Genomic DNA, 21,224 nt, shown 5'->3' with positions numbered 1-21,224 from the left:
TGTGAGAGAAAACGGAGGTCAGCTTTTTATTTTTATGGGAAACTTATATGTGAATTGAAATACGCTCAGTTATTTGTACATTAGTGCTTCCCAGACTTCTCCAGCACGTGTTCCCTTTGAGTAGCACCAAACCCACCACAACCCACACATTGGTAAGCCTTCTAAGCACATACTAGTTTACATTGGCGCAGATATATTAAAAAGATTAATCACAAAAGACTAATTAAAAACATATATTCATTCCATGCAGGTGGGCTCTCCTTGACACACAGAGAAAGGCTGGTAATTCTCTGTTGTTCATTAGCTACAGTATGGGAGCCTCTGTTATACTTCGATATCTCTGTGAAGTATTGTTGTTTTTTTAACGTCAAATGGTAAATACTTAATAATGATAAGCTGAGATATAACACAGTATTAAGCCAAGCCTTCAATTCACACAAGCTTTTCAATGATTTCACATTACGCCACACAAGGGACGAGACATTGCAGTGCAAGCCCCGCCAGGACCACTTTGAATTTGGCGCTTCAATCAGTAATGTCTAGATACTTTGACAATTACAGTTATAATGGCCTGAGATTTATTTTTACACGCTCATAATTCTTTATATTTAATTTTCTATTAGTTTAGTATAATATAAAAGAAGTTGGTGCTTGTTATTGAAAGGTAAAAGTGTCTTGTGGATAGTTTTGCTTGCGTACTGTGCGGAGCAGGCTGGGAGGGACGACACAGTACCAGACGTCACACAGCAAGGCACTGTGTTCAAAGGGTGCCATAAACTGTTGCTTTATTTAATGTATTTTCGCAGAACAAGACAGTGACAGGGGCCGTGGCTGCCTGCGTGTGCTGGTTCAAGCTTGGTGCCTGCCGGGAGGTGCCAAGTGCAGTGCCACCAAGGATAATATTGGTAAGAAACCGGCCCACCACTTGTCCAGCCAGCTAATTTGCACAGTCTGATGTAACAGGCGGTAACTGTGATAGTGTTGTTACATGTCACCCACAACAACAACACAGGGCTGTCAGGTCAGTGGTTAACCTTACTGTTTATTGTTAAGCCTCGTATTTCATGTTTTTGCACCTCGTTAGCAATATATTGATGTGACTCAGCATTCCACGGTGCCACAAACGCTCCAAGCCTCCACCACAAAACTCTTACTAATTAACCATGACAGGAATTATAAAGACGTAAAAAAAATCCACTTAACTAATGTTATCAGCTGAGGTGGAGGCAGCCTTCCCCATTTGTCCGCCAATATCTGTTTCATTTCTCACTTATTGTAAGCCTAACACGTCACTAAGTGGAGCCCCATGACTAGGCTTTCATATCCGCTAGCTAGATATATCCGCCATTGCCTCATTTAGTTACGATGGAAGAATAACAGGCAAAATAGCGGCCGTTCTCTCCACTGTCAAGGGCCGCCATGATGCCTGCCTACCTCTACCAACCTGATTCAACCTGTGGGTTTCAAAATTTTTTTGGTATTTTTCTTAACTTCTTTATTCTGCTCGTATAGCATGTTTTTATGGTTTATAAAAATAATTTTTTACTTTAGAAGTGTTTTCGTTGCTTGTGTTGAGTTGTGTTCAATTTTGTGTTGCTTGACGAAAATGTGGGGAGTTTTTTTGGCAGTATTTTGACAAACTTGTTTTTTTATTTCACGCTCTAACTACGTCTTTTGTATTTCTAAAAATTGCTTATGATTTTTAAATTGTTTTTTCGTTCCTGTTGAGAGAAATAAGTGGACTTTAAAAATTGTTTATGGTCCTGTTAAAAGTTGTGATTACAACACTTTTTGTGTTATTGTCTCTCTATTTCAGCTTGTAACTAACTTTTCATTGCTTGAAAAAATAGTTTGTATGTTTTAAAGTGTTTTATCTTGTTGTTGAGTCAAAATAGGTGGACTTTTCAGTGTTTTTTAATCGTATTTAGGTTCCAACACTTGTTTTTTACACAATTTCGGTTTTATTTGTTTATTGTTGTTCCAGGTAACTTTTGATTGTGTAAGATGATAGTTCAGATTTTTTAAAATTTTTTACGTTCCTAAAAATTCAAACGTTGGGGACTTTTCAATGATTTAAATGGTGCCGAATATTTCAACACTTTTTTCATATTTCATTTGGATATTTTTTAAATACTACTCAGGCTGGAGCGGTTTTAATATTGTGAATATTAGTTTAAGTATTTGTCAAGTCAGAATATATAAGGCATTCCAGCCTAGCTCCATTTTTTCGAGGAGTCAATTTCAAAATGAAATCCGTTACGGTACGTAAATTTGCCGTGACGTCACGGCCGCCATCATGGACCCGGGACCTTGATCGGCTCCGCTGTCTCCTCGGTAATATTTATCGTATTTTGCAGTGTTTTCCTGGTGTTTCCACGTCTTTCTAAACTCAGACGTGTAGATAAGAGTAGAATGAGTAAGAAAATAAGAGAAATAGAGGAGAAAGAGGAAGGGAGAAGGAATAGAGGAGGTGGTAAAACAGAAAAATGCTAAGAAAACAATATTTAGGTTAATTTTCCCTGCTGCCCTGTCTGTCTTTGTAGTATTTGTCTTCCGTGACAGTGCTTTCAGTGTATTTGGTGTGTTTAGGAGGTGTTGGAGTGTGTCTGGAGGTGTTTAGGGGGTGTTGAGTGTGTGTTCATGGAATCTGGTGATGTTTGAGTCAATATTTAGCGTTCCTGGTGTGTTTTGGGGTGTCTTAGGCTTGTTTAGGAGTGCTTTAAGTGTGCTTTGGACTGTTTTCAATGTGTTGGGATGTTTCAAGTGTATTTTGGGATGTTATGGATGAGTTCGGGTGTGTTTTGTGTGGATACGGGTGAGTTGTGGGTGCGTTTGTGGGTATTTTTGGGTATTTTAGGTCAGTGTGGGTGTGTTTTGGGGTGTTTTAAGTGTGTTTTGGGCCGTTTTCAGTGTTTTGGAATGTTTTAAGTGTGTTTTGGGATGTTATGGATGAGTTTGAATGTGTTTTGGGTAGGTACGGTGTGTTTTGGATGCGTTTTAAGTCAATTTGGGTGAGTTTTGGAGTATTTTAAGTGTGTTTGGGTATATTTTGGTGCCTTTTCGATGTGTTTAGGATGTTCTTTGTGCGTTTAGGAATGTTCTGGGTATCTTTAAGGTGTTTTAAGGTGTTTTAGTGTGATTGGAGTTACTTTTGAGGTGTTTTGGTTATGTTATAGGCATGTTGCAGGTAAGAATGGGGTCTTTGAGGGTAGAAGTGGTGTGCTTGAGGTAAAATAAAAGATTCTGGAGTGTTTTGGGGAGGGGCTGTGATAGTAGAAGCGTGTCAGGGGTGTTATAGCGTGTGTTGTGATATATGAAGCTACTAGATGCAAGTGTTGGGAAATTCTGGGTCTGGACGGGGTGTTGTGGTGTTAGAGTGCTAGCAGGGGGAGGTACTGGAGGTTGTAGGGATGGGTAGAGGGTAAATAGAGAGGTACACTGTAGGTTAGGTTAGGTTAGGCGTTGATTGGCGTTGATTCAGTAATACAATGTAGAGGTAATATTCAGTAATACGAATTTAGAGGGACAAAAGAGAAAAGCAGGAAGACCACCACTGCCACCACCACCACCACCAGCACAGTGGTAAAAAGGTTAGAGACAAGCGGGGAAAGTTGAAAAGTGAATAATTAAACGCTTGCTGTCTTTTATTATCTTGAGTATAAAATGGTTATATGACAATCTCTTGTGATGAAAGACAATCTCTTGATGATGACAATGTACTTGTGATGAAAAAAAATGTATGAAATAACTCATGGACATGTATTTTTTTCAGGACTCACCATTTTTCCAAAAATATGAACTGGATCTCCGAGATAATGTACTCGGAGACGGCAGCTTCAGTGTCTGTCGGGAATGTGCACAAAAGTCCAGCGGGCAACACTTTGCTGTCGAGATAGTGTCAAGAAGACTAGACTGCCAACAAGAAATCAATTTACTCCGGGCTTGCCAAGGACATTCCAACATTGTCAACAACCTGTTCCATGAAGTTTTCCATGATGAAGTAAGCATCTGTTCATGATTCTCAACATTGGAAGCTGAATAATGAAAGTTGAAAATGTCTTCCATATATGCCTTTGTTTTGTAGAATTTGTTTATTGAGCACTATGTAATACCTACCACTCTCAGTTATGGATAAACACTGTTGCACTATAGTGATTCCTGCTTGAATACAGTAATTTCATCAGACCACTCTTCCTCTACTATCTTTTAACAGTCATTGGCATTCTCTCCATCTACCTATCTCTCTGTTGCCTCACTCTCTGTGGGAGCATCCCCTGAGGAGGTGGCCACACCAGAAGAACCTCCATCCTCCTTATCTAGACCTTTCCTTCTTGCTTGTTCAACTGCATGATGCCTTTAACACACACTTCTCTACCCCATCCAAGTACTACCATCCAAGTAGTTTTCCTCACCTATCAGTACTTTCAACTTCACTCACTCTTTCTTTTGGATATGTCATTGATATTACACAAAATAATTTAAGTAAGAATTAGTTTAAGATCATATTATTTTCTTTTCCTTGCATTTAATCATTGCATGCCTGTATCTAATTCATGTTGGTTTCACAGGCACACACCTACATTGTGATGGAGCTCCTTGGAGGTGGAGAGCTAGCTGCTTCAGAGGATCAGGAAACACGAGAGGTTCACAGAGGCTCAGGCTTCAGTCATCATGAGGAACCTGGTGTGACTCAGCAGTTCACTACATGCACAGAAAAGGCATCGTTCACAGAGACCTAATGCCAGACAGTTTTTCAATTCCATGAATTTAAGATCTCATTTGTATAACCACTCCCTGTCCCTCACTAATTTTGCTCCTTGTTATTATATGCATTCTAATTTAGGAATATTATTATTATTATTATTACTGTTTAGTGTTAGGAAAGTGTACTAGCTGTGTGACTAACCCCCGTAAAGTGAGAGCTGGGTTACTTTCTCTTCTCCGTTGGGTGCCAAGGGACAAGAGAGTGGTGTGAATGAGTGTGAATGTGAAAATTGTGTGCCTTGTCTTGGCTACCCACCTTTTTGGAAAAGACAGCTTTGTTATATGTATGTATGTATGTATGTTATGAAACTAATATGAAGTACTAATCATATCCTTCTCCTCCAGGGTTATTGACAGTAGATGCTTCAAGGCGTCTCACCATCACTGAGTTGCTGCAGGATGAGTGGCTTCAGGGAGGCCCTCCTTATTTATTTTCAGCAACTCCCCTCACGACACCCACTATACTCGCTTTTCATGCATTCCACATGGCAACTAGGGAAGAATTTTGCTTGCTAGTAAGTTTGATTGGAGTTCATGATAAAAATTCAAACATATTGGAGTCTAAGAGGCTGTAGTGGAAGTTACTGGGGTTTTCAAGGGTGTTTTCATGATTCCAGTGATAGTTGAAGAGGTTTAACAGGCTGTAGTGGAAGTTACTGGGGTTTTCAATGGTGTTTTCATGATTCTGGTGAATTTAAAAGGCTGTATACATTTAATTAGAAAGAAAAATAGTGTTTATTACCATGATTAGAGAGAGAGAGAGAGAGAGAGAGAGAAAAGTGCATTAATCTTTAGTAAACAAACAAGCAAATCCTGTTAGCTGTATATTAAGTAAACATTCCATTAGTGTTTAAGAACAAATTATATTAGCACAACTGATCAAATGTGCAGTATCAGTAAGGCTGTATTCCCAAACACGCCCACACCCGCTTGCCTGACTGTCAGTGTTTAATTAAAAAGTTATTGGGGTTTTCAAGGGCGTTTTTCAAGAAGTTATTGGGGTTTTCAAGGGTGTTTTTCATGGTTCTATTGTTAAACAGGCTGTAATGGAAGTTACTGGGGTTTTCAAGGATGTTTTTCATGATTCCAGTGATAGTTTAACAATTATTCTGCCTCACCAGTGGAAAACAACCGCCCCTAATAGCCTGACCAACCGTGTGTGGCCTTGCAGAACAGAGAGAGAGAGAGAGAGAGAGAGAGAGGTGGGTGTTGTTTGGGAGTGCTAACCAAGAAATGATCTTAGTAATGACAGATACTTAATCAAGTATATATATATTTTTTGTGTGCCTTTCCCCTGTTGTATTTGTGTTTATTTGAGACGGGCAGGAGAAATTGTTTACCCTCGTCTGCAAACTCTCTTCTCAGGATGTAATCTCACCTTACCTTAATAAAATGTTGATTATTATTCCTCTAGTTTCATTTTTCACTCATATTTGTGTGTTTACTGTCTTCTAGGGAGCTTACGGTGTGTGTGTGTGTGTCCTATGATGATGATGATGATGATGATGATGATATTGATAGAGAGTGTGTGGTAATGTTATGGCACACTCTCACAAACAAGAGCTCATTAACATCTTGAAGCAGAACAAGTTGAGCATTGTTGTGGATGAATCCACAGATATATCGGTCTGTCAGAATTGATGCATCATGGTAAGAGTGGTTGAAGGAAATGCTGTTGTCACCAGCCATTATTTAGTAGTGATCCTAGTCAAGCTAATGAAGGTGCTACAGCTGCCAGGTTGTTTACAGAGATAATGAAAACCTTTACTGAAAATGGTATACCTACTTCTAATATGATTGGCTTTGGTTGTGATGGATGCAGCACTATGATGGGGCCTAATAACTCTGTGAGTAGCAGGTTAAAGGAACTTTGCCCAGGAATCTTTATTATGAAATGTGTGTGCCATTCTGCCCATATATGTGCCTCTGAAGCATGCAAACAATTACCTGATGCTATTGAACAACTAGCTCATCCACATCCACCAGTGACTGTACGACCTTCAAGCCATCAATCAAAGTCAATGATAAAAAACATGACATCAAGAGTGCTATATTCCTCCAATGAAGAGTGCCGGGGCTGCTGCTGACGACGTGCCCCATCAATATATAGAAGAACAAGACTAGTAATCTCCTACATAGTAAGTAAACAACTTAACCAAGTGTCCTGTAGTTTTTCTCCAATTATTAATGATATGTATTGTTGGTTTTTCATCACACACACACACACACTCACACACACACACACACACTTACATTCACTCAGCCTGTCTGTTTTTTGGTTACTTATAAATCCCCTCTCTCTCTCTCTCTCTCTCTCTCTCTCTCTCTCTCTCTCTCTCTCTCTCTCTCTCTCTCTCTCTCTCTCTCTCTCTCTCTCTATTAGTTAGATAGTTGGTGATATGCTTCGCAAAATGAGGAGAGAGAGAGAGAGAGAGAGAGAGAGAGAGAGAGAGAGAGAGGCTGTACTTAAGCAATTATATCTTTCCACACACACACACACACACACACACACACACACACACACGTGCGTTTCCCGAAGGGCGTTACATCAGTGTGTGTGTGTTTGTGTGTGTGTGTGTTCTATATCTCTAGGACGGAATCTTTCAAGAGAGAGAGAGAGAGATGAGGAAACAAGGAAGAAAATGAAAAATACAAGAAAAAAAGCAAGAATAATGATGACAACAACAACAACAATATAATAAGAGAGAGAGAGAGAGAGAGAGAGAGAGAGAGAGAGAGAGAGAGAGAGAGAGAGAGAGAGAGAGAGAGAAAATAAAAATATAGCCTAAATGTTTACGTTCGTGAGAGAAAACGGAGGTCAGCTTTTTATTTTTATGGGTGACATGTGAATTGAAATACGCTCAGTTATTTGTACATCAGTGCTTCCCAGACTTCTCCAGCATGTGCTTTCTTGGAGTAGCACCAAACCCACCACAACCCACACATTGGTAAGCCTTCTAAGCACATACTAGTTTATATTGGCGCAGATATATTAAAAAAGATTAATCACAAAAGACTAATTAAAAACATATATTCAGTACATGCAGGTAAGCTCTCCTTGACACACAGAGAAAGGCTGGTAATTCTCTGTTGTTCATTAGCTACAGTATGGGAGCCTCTGTTATACTTCGATATCTCTGTGAAGTATTGATAAGCTGAGATATAACACAGTATTAAGCCAAGCCTTCAATTGACACAAGCTTTTCAATGATTTCACATTACGCCACACAAGGGACGAGACATTGCAGTACAAGCCCCGCCAGGACCAGTTTGAATTTGGCGCTTCAATCAGTAATGTCTAGATACTTTGACAATTACAGTTATAATGGCCTGAGATTTATTTTTACACGCTCATAATTCTTTATATTTAATTTTCTATTAGTTTAGTATAATATAAAAGAAGTTGGTGCTTGTTATTGAAAGGTAAAAGTGTCTTGTGGATAGTTTTGCTTGCGTACTGTGCGGAGCAGGCTGGGAGGGACGACACAGTACCAGACACAGACAGCAAGGCGCTATGTTTAAAGGGTGCCATAAACTGCTGCTTTATTTAACGTATTTTCGCAGAACAATACAGTGACAGGGGCCGTGGTGGCTGTCAGCGTGTGCTGGTGCAAGCTTGGTGCCTGCCGGGAGGTGCCAAGTGCAGTGCCACCAAGGCTAATATTGGTAAGAAACCGGCCCACCACTTGTCCAGCCAGCTAATTTGCACAGTCTGATGTAACAGGCGGTAACTGTGATAGTGTTGTTACATGTCACCCACAACAACAACACAGGGCTGTCAGGTCAGTGGTTAACCTTACTGTTTATTGTTAAGCCTCGTATTTCATGTTTTTGCACCTCGTTAGCAATATATTGATGTGACTCAGCATTCCACGGTGCCACAAGCGCTCCAAGCCTCCACCACAAAACTCTTACTAATTAACCATGACAGGAATTATAAAAACGTCAAAAAAATCCAACTGCCTAATGTTATCAGCTGAGGTGGAGGCAGCCTTCCCCATTTGTCCGCCAATATCTGCTTCATTTCTCACTTATTGTAAGCCTAACACGTCACTAAGTGGAGCCCCATGACTAGGCTTTCATATCCGCTAGCTAGATATATCCGCCATTGCCTCATTTAGTTACGATGGAAGAATAACAGGCAAAATAGCGGCCGTTCTCTCCACTGTCAAGGGCCGCCATGATGCCTGGCTACCTCTGCCAACCTGCCTCAACCTGTGGGTTCCAATATTTTTTTTATTTTTTTCTTAACTTCTTTATTCTGCTGGTATAGCATGTTTTTTATGGTTTATAAAAATAATTATTTGCTTTAGAAGTGTTTTCGTGGCTTGTGTTGAGTTGTGTTCAATTTTGTGTTGCTTGACGAAAATGCGGGGTGTTTTTTTAGCAGTATTTTGACAAACTTGATTTTTTATTTCACGCTCTAACTACGTCTTTTGTATTTCTAAAAATTGCTTATGATTTTTAAATTGTTTTTTCGTTCCTGTTGAGAGAAATAAGTGGACTTTAAAAATTGTTTATGGTCCTGTTAAAAGTTGTGATTGCAACACTTTTTGTGTTATTGTCTCTCTATTTCAGCTTGTAACTAACTTTTCATTGCTTGAAAAAATAGTTTGTATGTTTTAAAGTGTTTTATCTTATTGTTGAGTCAAAATAGGTGGACTTTTCAGTGTTTTTTAATCGTATTTAGTTTCCAACACTTGTTTTTTACACAATTTCGGTTTTATTTGTTTATTGTTGTTCCAGGTAACTTTTGATTGTGTAAGATGATAGTTCAGATTTTTTTAAATTTTTTACGTTCCTAAAAATTCAAATATTGGGGACTTTTCAATGATTTAAATGGTGCCGAATATTTCAACACTTTTTTCATATTTCATTTGGATATTTTTTAAATACTACTCAGGCTGGAGCTGTTTTAATATTGTGAATGTAAGTTTAAGTATTTGTCAAGTCAGAATATATAAGGCATTCCAGCCTAGCTCCATTTTTTCGAGGAGTCAATTTCAAAATGAAATCCGTTACGGTACGTAAATTTGCCGTGACGTCACGGCCGCCATCATGGACCCTGGACCTTTATCGGCTCTGCTGTCTCCTCGGTAATATTTATCGTATTTTGCAGTGTTTTCCTGGTGTTTCCACGTCTTTCTAAACTCAGACGTGTAGATAAGAGTAGAATGAGTAAGAAAATAAGAGAAATAGAGGAGGAAGATGAAGGGAGAAGGAATAGAGGAGGTGGTAAAACAGAAAAATGGTAAGAAAACAATATTTAGGTTAATTTTCCCTGCTGCCCTGTCTGTCTTTGTAGTATTTGTCTTCCGTGACAGTGCTTTCAGTGTATTTGGTGTGTTTAGGAGGTGTTGGAGTGTGTCTGGAGGCGTTTAGGGGGTGTTGAGTGTGTGTTCATGGAATCTGGTGATGTTTGAGTCCATATTTAGCGTTCCTGGTGTGTTTTGGGGTGTCTTAGGCTTGTTTAGGAGTGCTTTAAGTGTGCTTTGGACTGTTTTCAATGTTTTGGGATGTTTCAAGTGTATTTTGGGATGTTATGGATGAGTTCGGGTGTGTTTTGTGTGGATACGGGTGAGTTGTGGGTGCGTTTGTGGGTATTTTTGGGTATTTTAGGTCAGTGTGGGTGTGTTTTGGGGTGTTTTAAGTGTGTTTTGGGCCGTTTTCAGTGTTTTGGAATGTTTTAAGTGTGTTTTGGGATGTTATGGATGAGTTTGAATGTGTTTTGGGTAGGTACGGTGTGTTTTGGATGCGTTTTAAGCCAATTTGGGTGAGTTTTGGAGTATTTTAAGTGTGTTTGGGTATATTTTGGTGCCTTTTCGATGTGTTTAGGATGTTCTTTGTGCGTTTAGGAATGTTCTAGGTATGTTTAAGGTGTTTTAGTGTGATTGGAGTTGCTTTTGAGGTGTTTTGGTTATGTTATAGGCATGTTGCAGATAAGAAAGGGGTCTTTGAGGGTAGAAGTGGTGTGCTTGAGGTAAAATAAAAGATTCTGGGGTGTTTTGGGGAGAGGCTGTGATAATAGAAGCGTGTCAGGGATGTTATAGCGTGTGTTGTGATATATGAAAGGAGGGAAAGTGTGTGTGTGTGTGTGTGTGTGTGTTTGAAGGAAGAAAGGGGTGGTGTTTACGGGTCTGGGATGGGAAAACGAGTGATTTGTTTTGTAGCCTTCAGAAAAAAAAAAAAAAATATTAAGAAAAAATATTAAGTTTTTACAGTGGGAAAATTTTGGTGGTGAGGGAGAAAATAACTGAAATATTACCTCAAATTGAACCTAACGTGGTGGAGCTTTACACTCCTCAGCTGCATTTTACCATAATTTGAAGTTGGCTGAAGTGTGATTCGGAATGCTTTAGGTGTGTTTTGGAGTGTTTTAAATGGATTTTGGTGTGTTTGGGTGCGTTTTGGATGTGTTACAGGGTGTTTAAGTTGCGTTTGGGAGTGTTTTGGCGTGTTTAAGTGCGTTTTCAATGTGTTTTGGGGTGTTTTAGGTGTGTTTGGGTATGTTTTGAGATATTTTAGATGTTTTGTGTATGTGTCTGGAGTGTTTTAGTCATTTGAGTGTATTTTAAATATGTTTTGGGATATTGGGTGTGTTTTGGTGGTTTTAGGGATAGTTTGGAGAGTTTTAGATATATTTGAGTGTGTTTTGAATGTATTGTTTGCGTTTTGGGGGATGTGTTGGTGTATATTGATGTGATAGGGATCGTAGGGATATTGGAGACAGGTATTGGGGGTGTCAGGTTATAGACGGAGTGCTTCAGGTAAGATGAAAGATTCTGGGTTTTGTGGAGGGCCTGCGATGTTAGAAGCGCGTCAGGGTGTTGTAACGTACTTTGTGATACTCTGATGCTCTGGAGGGGGATACTGAGGTAGAGGGGTACGAGCAGGAGGGTACTGGTTTACTATTGAAAGTAGTGGAGGTGCGGGCAGAAGTGTTTCAAAATACGGTTCTTAGTGAGAGGTAATGAGGAATTGTAATGATGAGAGAGAGGGAGGGTGGCCCTGTACGCGTGGCAGATTTGACAGCAGACGGATACAGGCCTCTCCAGTCGCTCTAAACCAGAACTCGGCCTCTCGCTCCGCTCTCACCTCTCCCACAGCACTGCCACTGAAGCACCCCAAAGCCTGCACGGTGCACTGCCCGCCTGTGTGTGCTGGACGCCATGAGGAGCCCGGGGAGTCGTGAAATAAGGAGAACAATGCGGGATGTTTTTCGTTCTTACTCTTCGCTGCGGGATGAAAGTGAGATGAGTTTGAGTTTGCATTGTGCGTCTGTGTGTGTGTGTGTGTGTGTGTGTGTAGTAAAGAAGCTAGTTGTTTAGTTGATAAAGAAGTTCGTTAATTAGTTGGTAAAGAAGTTAATTCGTTAATAAATAAATTAGTTTACTTGATGAAGTTTAGTTAATAGCGCAGTTAATGTAGAAGTTAGGTAATAATCTTTGTACATTCATTAATCAAAGTTAGTAAATAGTTAAAGTTGCAGTTTAATACAATCCAATCTATTTTCTTTTTCTCTATCCCCAGCAGGCGTGGGGAGCTGGTGGCGAGGCGGGGTGTTAGGGTGTGGGAGGCACAATTAAAACACTTTGGACATTCATGATAAAAGTGTAAGGATGAGATGCCATGGTTTGAAAATGGGAAATATCTAGCCTAACCGAACTTTACCTAACCTAACTGGTTGGATCTGTGCCCCCCATGGACCCCCACTGAGGACACTAACCTAACCAGGGGAGCGTCAAAGACATAATCACGCTACATTACATTACTAGTACTACTTCATTACATTCCCCTTCATAGCAGTGCCCTGTTAAAAAGTTAGTTGAGAAATAAGTTACTGATTAGGAACAAAGTTAATGAAAAACTTAGTCATAGAAGTGAGTTAATTAGACATTAAAGAAATTAGTTAATTAGTTAAAAAAAAAGTTAGGTAGATGATTAGTTATCAAAAAAAAAAAGGTAATTGAAAGGATGCAGTTTTCCAAAGATTTACCACAAATATTTCTTCAGCCTCCATTAATTTTATTCACTGTATTTATTTGTTTTGATTATTATTTTGTTAATATTAGTGAATTAGTAAAATAGTCAATTTGTCAATAAGGCTAATGAGATCATTAATAAGAAAGATTTTAATATAAATGTGATATACTGATGAAGAGCAACAAAAAGTATATATAAAAGAAATGCTCATGAGTTAGTTAAGACATGAGGTAACAAGTTATGCAGGTGGTTAATAAAGTAATCAATTAGTGAATGGAGGCAAGGTGGTGGTAGTGGTGGTTGCAAAGTGTGGTGTGTTGCAGAGAGCAGCAACAAGACACCTTTCTGGGACGCTGTGGTGCTGACTACCTTCGATGAGGCTCAGCGGGTGTGCTTCCTGGAGCAGGTGCAGCGCAAGAGAGCCAGTGGACAGTTGCCGGAGGTGAGAGAGAGAGAGAGAAAGAGAGAGAGAGGATGCTGGATTACTCAGATTAGGTGAAATAACTGAACATTGTGGTAGGTTAGGTTAGGTAACTGAAGATTGTATTAGATTAGCTTATATAATTGAAGATTGCTTTAGTTTAGGTTAAGTAAGAAGATTGTATTAGGTTAGGTTAGGTAACTGAAGATTGCATTAGGTTAGGTTAGGTTAGGTTAGGTTAGATAGCTGAGGATTACATTAGGTTAGGTGAAGCTAGGTTACATTAGGTTAGATCAAGTTAGGTTAAATAATAAGAATACATTAGGTTAGGTTGGATAAGGTGAAGTTAGGTTAGATAGCAAGATTACATAAAATTAGATTAGATTAGTTAACTTAAAATTGTATTAGGTTAGGCTAGACATCTGAAGATTACATTAGGTTAGATAACAAGATTACACTAAGTTAGATTAGATAACTGAGGAAAGTATTAGGTTGGGTTAGGTAACTGAAGATTACATTAGATGAACTTAAATAACTGAAGATTACATTAAGTCAGGTGAGGTCAGGTTAGGTTAGGTTAGGTTAGACAACACACGACTGGCAGATGTGTTCAGCGTTGGTTTGCTGGGCAGGTTCCAATCTACGTTGTGGCCGACCCGCCAGGACAGAAGCTGGGTGTGGGCGGCTCCACCCTGCACGTCCTCTCGGAGCTCTCCACTGAGTTTGGCTCGGAGCTCTACAGTAAAAAACTCCTTATTATTCATTCAGGTGAGTGTGTGTGTGTGTGTGTGTGTGTGTGTTTGTGTTGATTTGTTATTTTTGCTATATTTTCTTCTTTCCTCTTCTTTTACCCTTTCTAATAGCAGTGTTGTACCAGCCTTCATCCCATCACCCCATCACCCCATCACCCCTTCACCCCATCACCACCACTCTTTCACCTCTTCATGTAGTCTAATGTGTGTCATGGTTTTCTGAAGTGAGTATTGGTGTTTTTGGAAAATATTGTTCTATGAATGTCCTGCAATCTTGAATAGTAGTAGTAGTAGTAGTAGTAGTATATTGAACATTTTCTAAGTTATATATATATCTTTTTTTCTGTGTGTGTGTGTGTGTGTGTGTGTGTGTGTGTGAGTGTGAGTGTGATACAGTGCATTCTCTTCTTTACTTTCTCTTTTCTCTAACTTTCACTGTCCCCTATGCCTTACTTTCTCTCCTCCTCCTCCTCCTCCTCCTCCTCCTCCTCCTCCTCCTCCTCCATCTTTATGACACTCAAATAACTTTACTAGAGCCTGTTAAACTGTCACTATAATCATGAAAACACCCTTGAAAACCCTAATAACTTCCACTACAGCCTGTTAAAACTCAAGAGAGGAGATACTGTAATATTTAAGATTGTCACCCACCACTACCACCACCACCATCACCACCATTGCCACCACTGAGTATTGTTGTGTTGTGTTGTGTTGCAGGGGGAAGCAGCCAGCGCCTCCCCTCCTACAGTGTCCTGGGGAAGATATTTGCTCCGGTTCCTGTAGAGGGTGAGTTGAAGGTCGTCTGTCTGTCTGTCTGTCTGTTTATCTGTCTGTTTGGTTATCTATCTGTCTCTTAGTCTTTCTATCTGTTTATCTATCTATCTGTCTGTCTATCTGTTTATCTATCTGTCTGTCTACCTATCTACTTGTCTGTTTTATGTTTTTCTATCTACTAGTTTATCTGTCTATGAAACTCTTAATTTATTCCAGTCCTAGTAATCTTTTCTCTCATTCTGCCTTTTTCAATTCATAACCTTATCTTAAAGTTAGGTTAGGTCTTTTTTTTTGCTTTCCCTATTGCAAGCTTATATTCTTTCACTGCATCCATAAACCTTCTTGTAAATTAGGTTAGGTTAGGTTGGTTAGGTTTGGTTGGTTAGGTTAGGTTTGGTTGGTCTTCTGTGCCATCATCAGTCAGCTAAAGACTCTCACTCAACACTTCCTCCCTTTCTCCTGCTATAGAGATCAATCTTCTATCTTCTCATTTTTCTCCTCCCCACACACTCATTGTCTCACTCCTTCATGTGTCTCTTCCTCCTCACACACTCAATATTCTTTCCCTTGATGTCCTAAATCTTCCCTCATGTCTTCCTCTCTCTTCTCTCTTCCTCCTCACACACTCCTCTGCTCTTCCCTTCATGTCCCAAATCTTCTCTCTGGTCTTCCTCTCTCCTCTCAGTTCCTCCTCCTCATACACTCCTCACCTCTTCCCTTCATGGCCCAATTCTTCTCTCAGGCCTTCCTCTCTCTTGTCTGTTCCTCTTCTTGATGCCCTTAAACTCCTCTCTTGATCTGTCTTCTCTCTCCACACACTCATCTCTTCAATGTCCTAAAAATTAATAGTCCTAGTAATCCTCCTTGTCTGTGTCTCAGGTTTGCGTGTGGGAAATGCAGTGCCGCAGATGCTGGACCTCAAGCTGGCACTCTACCTGCCCCTGTGCTCCCTGCTCGGCCCCGGCACTCTGGTAACCTGTGCTGACGACATAGAGACCTACTGCCTGGACCGGGCCTCTCTGGGTGAGACGGAAGGGGGGAGTGATGTGTCAGGAACTGGGATGGGTTAGGTTTAGGTTAGTTTAGTTAAGTTAGGTTAGGTTGTGAATATGAAAACCATCCATAAATTTGTCTAATCTTAACTCAACACTAACAATCTGATTACTGAGTCCATTCCATTCATCCACCACTCTATTTGAGAACCAGTTCCTTCCCATCTTTTCTTTAAATCTGAGGAAAAGGGCTAAAAGGTTTATCCAAAGTAGAAGTGTCTTGAGCCTTCCTCATGAAACAACTCAAGTCAAAGGAAGGGAAAATACAGAAGCAGGCAGGCAGTTCCAGAATTTACCAGCGTTTAGTTAAGTTAATATCGGCATTGTTGAAAAGAGAACTACAGAAGCAGGCAGGGATTTTCAGAATTTACCAGTATTTAGTTAAGTTAATGTTGGCACTGTTGATAAAAGAAATACAGAAGTAGGCAGGGAGTTCCAGAGTTTACCAGCATATAGTTAAGGTAATACTGGCACTATTGAAAAGAGAAATACAGAAGCAGGCAAGGAGTTCCAGAGTTTACCAGCATTTAGTTAAGTTAATGTTGGCACTGCTGAAATGGGAAATACAGAAGCAGGCAGGGATTTTCAGAATTTACCAGTATTTAGTTAAGTTAATATTGGCACTGTTGATAAAAGAAATATAGAAGCAGGCAAGGAGTTCCAGAGTTTACCAGTATTTAGTTAAGTTAATATTGGCACTTGGCCCCACAGACACGGAGAGCCTGGGAGGTGCTGATGTGGTGGCGCTGGGGCATCCCTCCACCCTGGAAGTGGGCACAGGGCACGGGGTGTATGTACTGCAGGGTGGGGGGGCAGAGGTGGCACTCTCTGGCACCAGCAGCGTGCAGGAGTGCCTGGAGGTGCTGCAGAAGCCTTCCATCAGTGCCATGCGGGCCAGCGGTGCCGTGTTCTGCAGAGGTGAGCTGTGGCTGTGTGTGGTGCTGTGAGTGGTTGTGTTGTGCTGTGTTTGGTGTTTGGTGTTGTGTTGTTGTTTAATGTGTGGTGTTGTGTTGTGTTTGGTGTGTTTGTGGTGCTGTGTTTGGTGTGTTTGTGGTGTTGTGCTGTTTGGTGTGTTTGTGGTGTTGTGCTGTGTTTGGTGTGTTTGTGGTGCTGTGCTGTGTTGTGTTATATTGCGTTTTCATGAAATCACAATTTTTAATAAGTCTGTATAATCACAGTTTCATTTTGGGGTGTCACACAATTCCTGGATTTCCAAGAGATTTCACAAAATTCCCCATTTGAAGGTTTAGGGAATTCACATAATCACTAACTTATTATTTTTTAATAGGAAAATATTGGATTTCCTGCTAAATGAGAAGTTTTCTTTGTTATGACAACACAAATTCACATAACTAATGATGTAACAAGACTCAAACTGTTTTCAGGAGGCAGTGAGCAGCACCAGGACCAGCAGGAGGAACAGGAGGGGCAGGAGGAGGTGTGGAGTGACAGTGTGTTCTGGCTCAGCAGTGGTGTGTGCCGGCGCCTGCTCAAGTGGTACAAGGACAACCAACCCTTGCCGGCAGAGTTAGATGCATACGCCCACCTCCTTCCCTGCCTGGGCACGCGCATGGCGGCGGCCAGGGCGGAGGACTTCTCTGACTTCCGCTCCCAGATGCTTCCCTTGGTCCGCGGCGCCTCCTTCAAGGTCATTACTCTCCCTCAGTCCAAGTTCTATCACCTGGGGACGATGCAGGAGTACGTGGGGAACTTCAACACTGCCCAGGATTTCATCAGTGAGCTGGGGATTGACAGGAACACCAGCAACATGCGAGGGAGTGCCAGCGTGGAGTGCCTGGTAAAGGAGGGGCATGGCGAGGAGAAGGAGGTGGGAGAGGACACTGTTAAGCACGCCAGGATGCAAGGAACTATCATAGAGTCCTACTTTTCATCCCCTGACGTGCGGATTGAGGTACAAAACACAGGGACTCGTTACGTCATAGAGCACTGCAGGATTGGTGTCACCTTGAGGCTGTCCGGTGATACCATCCTCAGTAACTGCACCATTGTTCCCTGCCCTGCCATGCCACACACCCCAGGCACTGCAGTCCACCTCCCAGCTGGCACCCTCTTCCACACAGTACCAGTCACATACCAGGCCCAGAGTCTCTATATCACTGTGGCCTTTGACCTGGACGCCCGCATGAAGGCAGAGTCTAGTGACCTGAGGGATGTGAGGGCATTTGGAAGGACCCTGAAGGATGTCATTCACACCCTTGGACTTGAGGAGGTAAAGGATATGGGAAAAATATCAAAAATATCCTTATGGAATGTAAATATTTTCCCTGCAGCCAAAACCGCGTCTGAGAGCTTCTGGCTGACACATGCTGCTGTTTGTAAGGTGATGGGAGTGAGTGAAGGGCCAGATGGGGTAGATGGTGCACTGAAGGGGCATGAGGAAGGGGGAGATGGGCATGGAAATGGTGTAGGATGTGATGGTGAAAGGAAATGGTTCAGTATGAAGGATGTAGTGGAGATGAAGGATTTAAACACACTATTAGAGGACAGGACAAGGTTAGTGATGAGTATTCGTGATGGTGTGGGTGTTACTAGGTCCTGAAGGCTGTGGTGAGGTGGTGAAGTGTGGTGTGGTTGCCTTAAGAGGGTGTGTGGTGGTGTGTGGTGTGGTGAGGTGCACTGGTGTTGAGGGAGTGTGAAGCTTGTGGTTGTTTTTAAAGGATGTGGTAAAGGTGCTCTCTCTCTCTCTCTCTCTCTCTCTCTCTCTCTCTCTCTCTCTCTCTCTCTCTCTCTCTCTCTCTCTCTCTCTCTCTCTCTCTCTCTCTCTCTCTCTCTCTCTCTCTCTCTCTCTCTCTCTGTGTGTGTGTGTGTGTGTGTTTTTAGTATCAAAGAGTGAAGGTTGTGGTGTTTCTAGCATCATGTCATTTAAAAAAATTATTATTATTTATTATTATTATTATTATTATTATTATTATTATTATTATTATTATTATTAATATTATTATTATTATTATTATTATTATTATTGTTATTATTATTATTGTTGTTGCTGTCATTATTATTATTATTATTATTATTATTATTATTATTATTATTATTATTGTTGTTGCTATATATATATATATATATATATATATATATATATATATATATATATATATATATATATATATATATATATATATATATATATATATATATATATATATATATATATATATATATATATATATATATATATATATATATATATATATATATATATATATATATATATATATATATATATATATATATATATATATATATATATATATATATATATATATATATTTATTTATTTATTTATTTACTTATTTATTGGTTTATTTTTCTAATAGTAGATACATATTTATAATTGATCCATTTGTAGGCATTGATTGTTGAAATGTTGATGATTGATATACTATTTTTATACATACATTGATTAAAACACATAGTAAATCATTGTTTTCTTGCCATCATCCTTTATTTATTTTTATCCTTTCTCTTTCTTTCTATGTTACAACCACAAAAAGGAGAAATTTAAACACCCCAGTAATAAATTAGTAGCGCTTCCTTGCGTGACAGTATACTTTAGGGGGAAGTTTAAAGGGACGTGTGTTTAAAGGTCCCGCCACGTGCTTGCTTTGTTTACATCACCAGCTGATGCAACACGCTGGGACGCCTCACTCTTTCGGCGCCTCGCATTTCGGTATCACTTGACCTTGAAGTATAATTTTTCTATGTATTGCATGATTTAAGTGCTTTCATATTTTAAGGAAGTCTTTAGTTACATGAACAGTGAGTCAGGGCATAAGCGTTGGTGTAAATCGTGGTGTGTATATCCAGGAAAGGCCGAATAAGATAACTTTAGATATATCAGTTTGCGAAATTTAGGAACTACAACAAATATACAAAGACAATACTATGGCAAAAAAAAAATTACGAGAAATGGAACTGAACAAAGCCAAAGCACCCTAAATTAAACTAAAGAGAACGAGAACACAGCAAGCACAGGACAAAGTACAACAAACAAGACAATACAAGAAAGCAGAATAAAACAAAACCAGAAAAGCACAAGAAGAACAAGTACAATAAAAAACAACAACATAAACACTTATAAAAACACGAAAAAAGGAAGAACGAGAGAGAGAGAGATAAGATATCCCGTTAGAAAAAGAAAGACAGAACGTCCCCGCGGGCGAGAGAGAAAGAGAAAGAGAGAGAGAGAGGAGCACGTATGTTGTTGTTATTGTTGTGAAGATGGCGACAGTGGTGAGTCCAGGGGTTGTTGAGAGGTGTCCCTTGTGCAACCAGAGGAGCAGGGCGTATTACTGCAAGGAGTGTGTCAGGAATGGAACCTTCTACCACTCAAGGATGCGGCTGCCAGAGAGGTGAGAACAAGTGAGAGTGAGAGGGAGTGAGAGTGTTACTACGTCTTTGTTTACTGTTTGTGTCTCGCTTCGTCTCTTCCTTGTCACTCGTCTTTTTTGTGTTTATTTACGTATTTTGCTTTTGTTTCTTGCTTTCTCTTCCTTATTTATGTGTTTATTTTGTTTTTACTGCTTATTTCTGTATTGTTTATGGTTTTATTTATTTATTTTCTCGTGATTTTCTTCATTGTTACTTTATTTATTAGTCTTTCCCTTTCCTCTTATCCTTCGTCTCTTTTTTTTTATCTCTCGTTTTCCTTGTATGCTCAATTCCGTGTTTTCCTTTCTTTCCTTCTACTTTCTTAAGGTAACCAATCTTTTCCTTCTGTTACTCATTACTCAGTCATTTGGTAGACACACACACACACACACACACACACACACACACACACACACACACACACACACACACAATCAACACATCTTACAGCGGTTACAAAATATAACAATAAAACACCAATAGAGGTTTAGACAAGACCAACAGCACATAAAAAAAAAAAAAGTGCAGATAAAACATTAGAGACTTCACCCTTTCAGTGTTACAAGCAACAAGACAGCACTGAAACCACTACAGACTCAATGCAAGGAAGAATGAAGAAATTAAAAAAAGTATTATTGACCAGTTAGCGTTAAAAGCACCGTAGACTTATTAAAAGGAAGAATTGAGAAATTATTAAAAGGAAAAATGAAGAAATTTAAGAGTAATTGGACATTTAGCATTCAAACCACTACAGACTTATTAAAAGGAAGAATGAAGAAATTTAAAAGGGTATTGTTTACATGTTTTCTTTTTATTTATGTGTTTATTTTGCTATTACTTAACATTCAAACCACTACAATCTTATTTAAAGGGTAATTGACCAGTTAGCATTCAAACTACTAGACTCAATGAAATAAAGAATGAAGAAATAAAAAAAAAAGAACAGTTAGCCAGTTAGCTTTCAAACCAGTACAGACTCATTGCAAGGAACAACAAAGAAATCAAAAAGTTAGCATTCAAACCATCACAGACTCACTGAAAGAAAGAATGAGGAAATTAAAAAGGAGAATTAGCCAGTTTGTGCAC

General features: G+C 39.7%; 2 protein-coding genes across 4 annotated transcripts in view; both read left to right on the top strand.

The window, feature by feature from the left end:
* Nucleotides 1–8,209: 8,209 nt before the first annotated feature.
* LOC135092474 (fucose-1-phosphate guanylyltransferase-like) lies at nucleotides 8,210–18,734 on the top strand. 3 transcript variants are annotated; one of them, XM_063991021.1, is made up of 8 exons: nucleotides 8,210–8,430; nucleotides 11,871–12,012; nucleotides 13,071–13,189; nucleotides 13,801–13,936; nucleotides 14,638–14,706; nucleotides 15,574–15,717; nucleotides 16,458–16,664; nucleotides 17,132–18,734. In XM_063991021.1, exons 2-8 carry the CDS (start codon nucleotides 11,934–11,936, stop codon nucleotides 18,304–18,306), a joined length of 1,929 nt encoding a protein of 642 aa, XP_063847091.1. In that variant the 5' UTR covers nucleotides 8,210–8,430; nucleotides 11,871–11,933; the 3' UTR covers nucleotides 18,307–18,734. The 3 variants fall into 3 exon arrangements, with proteins under 3 accessions (XP_063847091.1, XP_063847089.1, XP_063847090.1); XM_063991019.1 differs by having other exon boundaries at nucleotides 8,210–8,546; XM_063991020.1 differs by lacking the exon at nucleotides 8,210–8,430 and having other exon boundaries at nucleotides 8,568–12,012.
* Nucleotides 18,735–19,938: 1,204 nt separating this feature from the next.
* The window catches only part of LOC135092475 (beclin 1-associated autophagy-related key regulator-like), a 32,220-nt gene continuing 30,934 nt past the window's right edge, over nucleotides 19,939–21,224 (top strand). Inside the window, 1 exon segment of the mRNA XM_063991022.1 lies at nucleotides 19,939–20,119. Coding sequence (XP_063847092.1) covers nucleotides 19,989–20,119 — 131 coding nt within the window. The 5' untranslated portion in view covers nucleotides 19,939–19,988.

This window comes from Scylla paramamosain, chromosome 40 (assembly GCF_035594125.1).
Source record: "Scylla paramamosain isolate STU-SP2022 chromosome 40, ASM3559412v1, whole genome shotgun sequence".
Lineage (NCBI taxonomy): Eukaryota > Metazoa > Arthropoda > Malacostraca > Decapoda > Portunidae > Scylla > Scylla paramamosain.
Note: the sequence above shows the minus strand (reverse complement) of the source record. Positions and strands in the feature narration are given on the sequence as shown.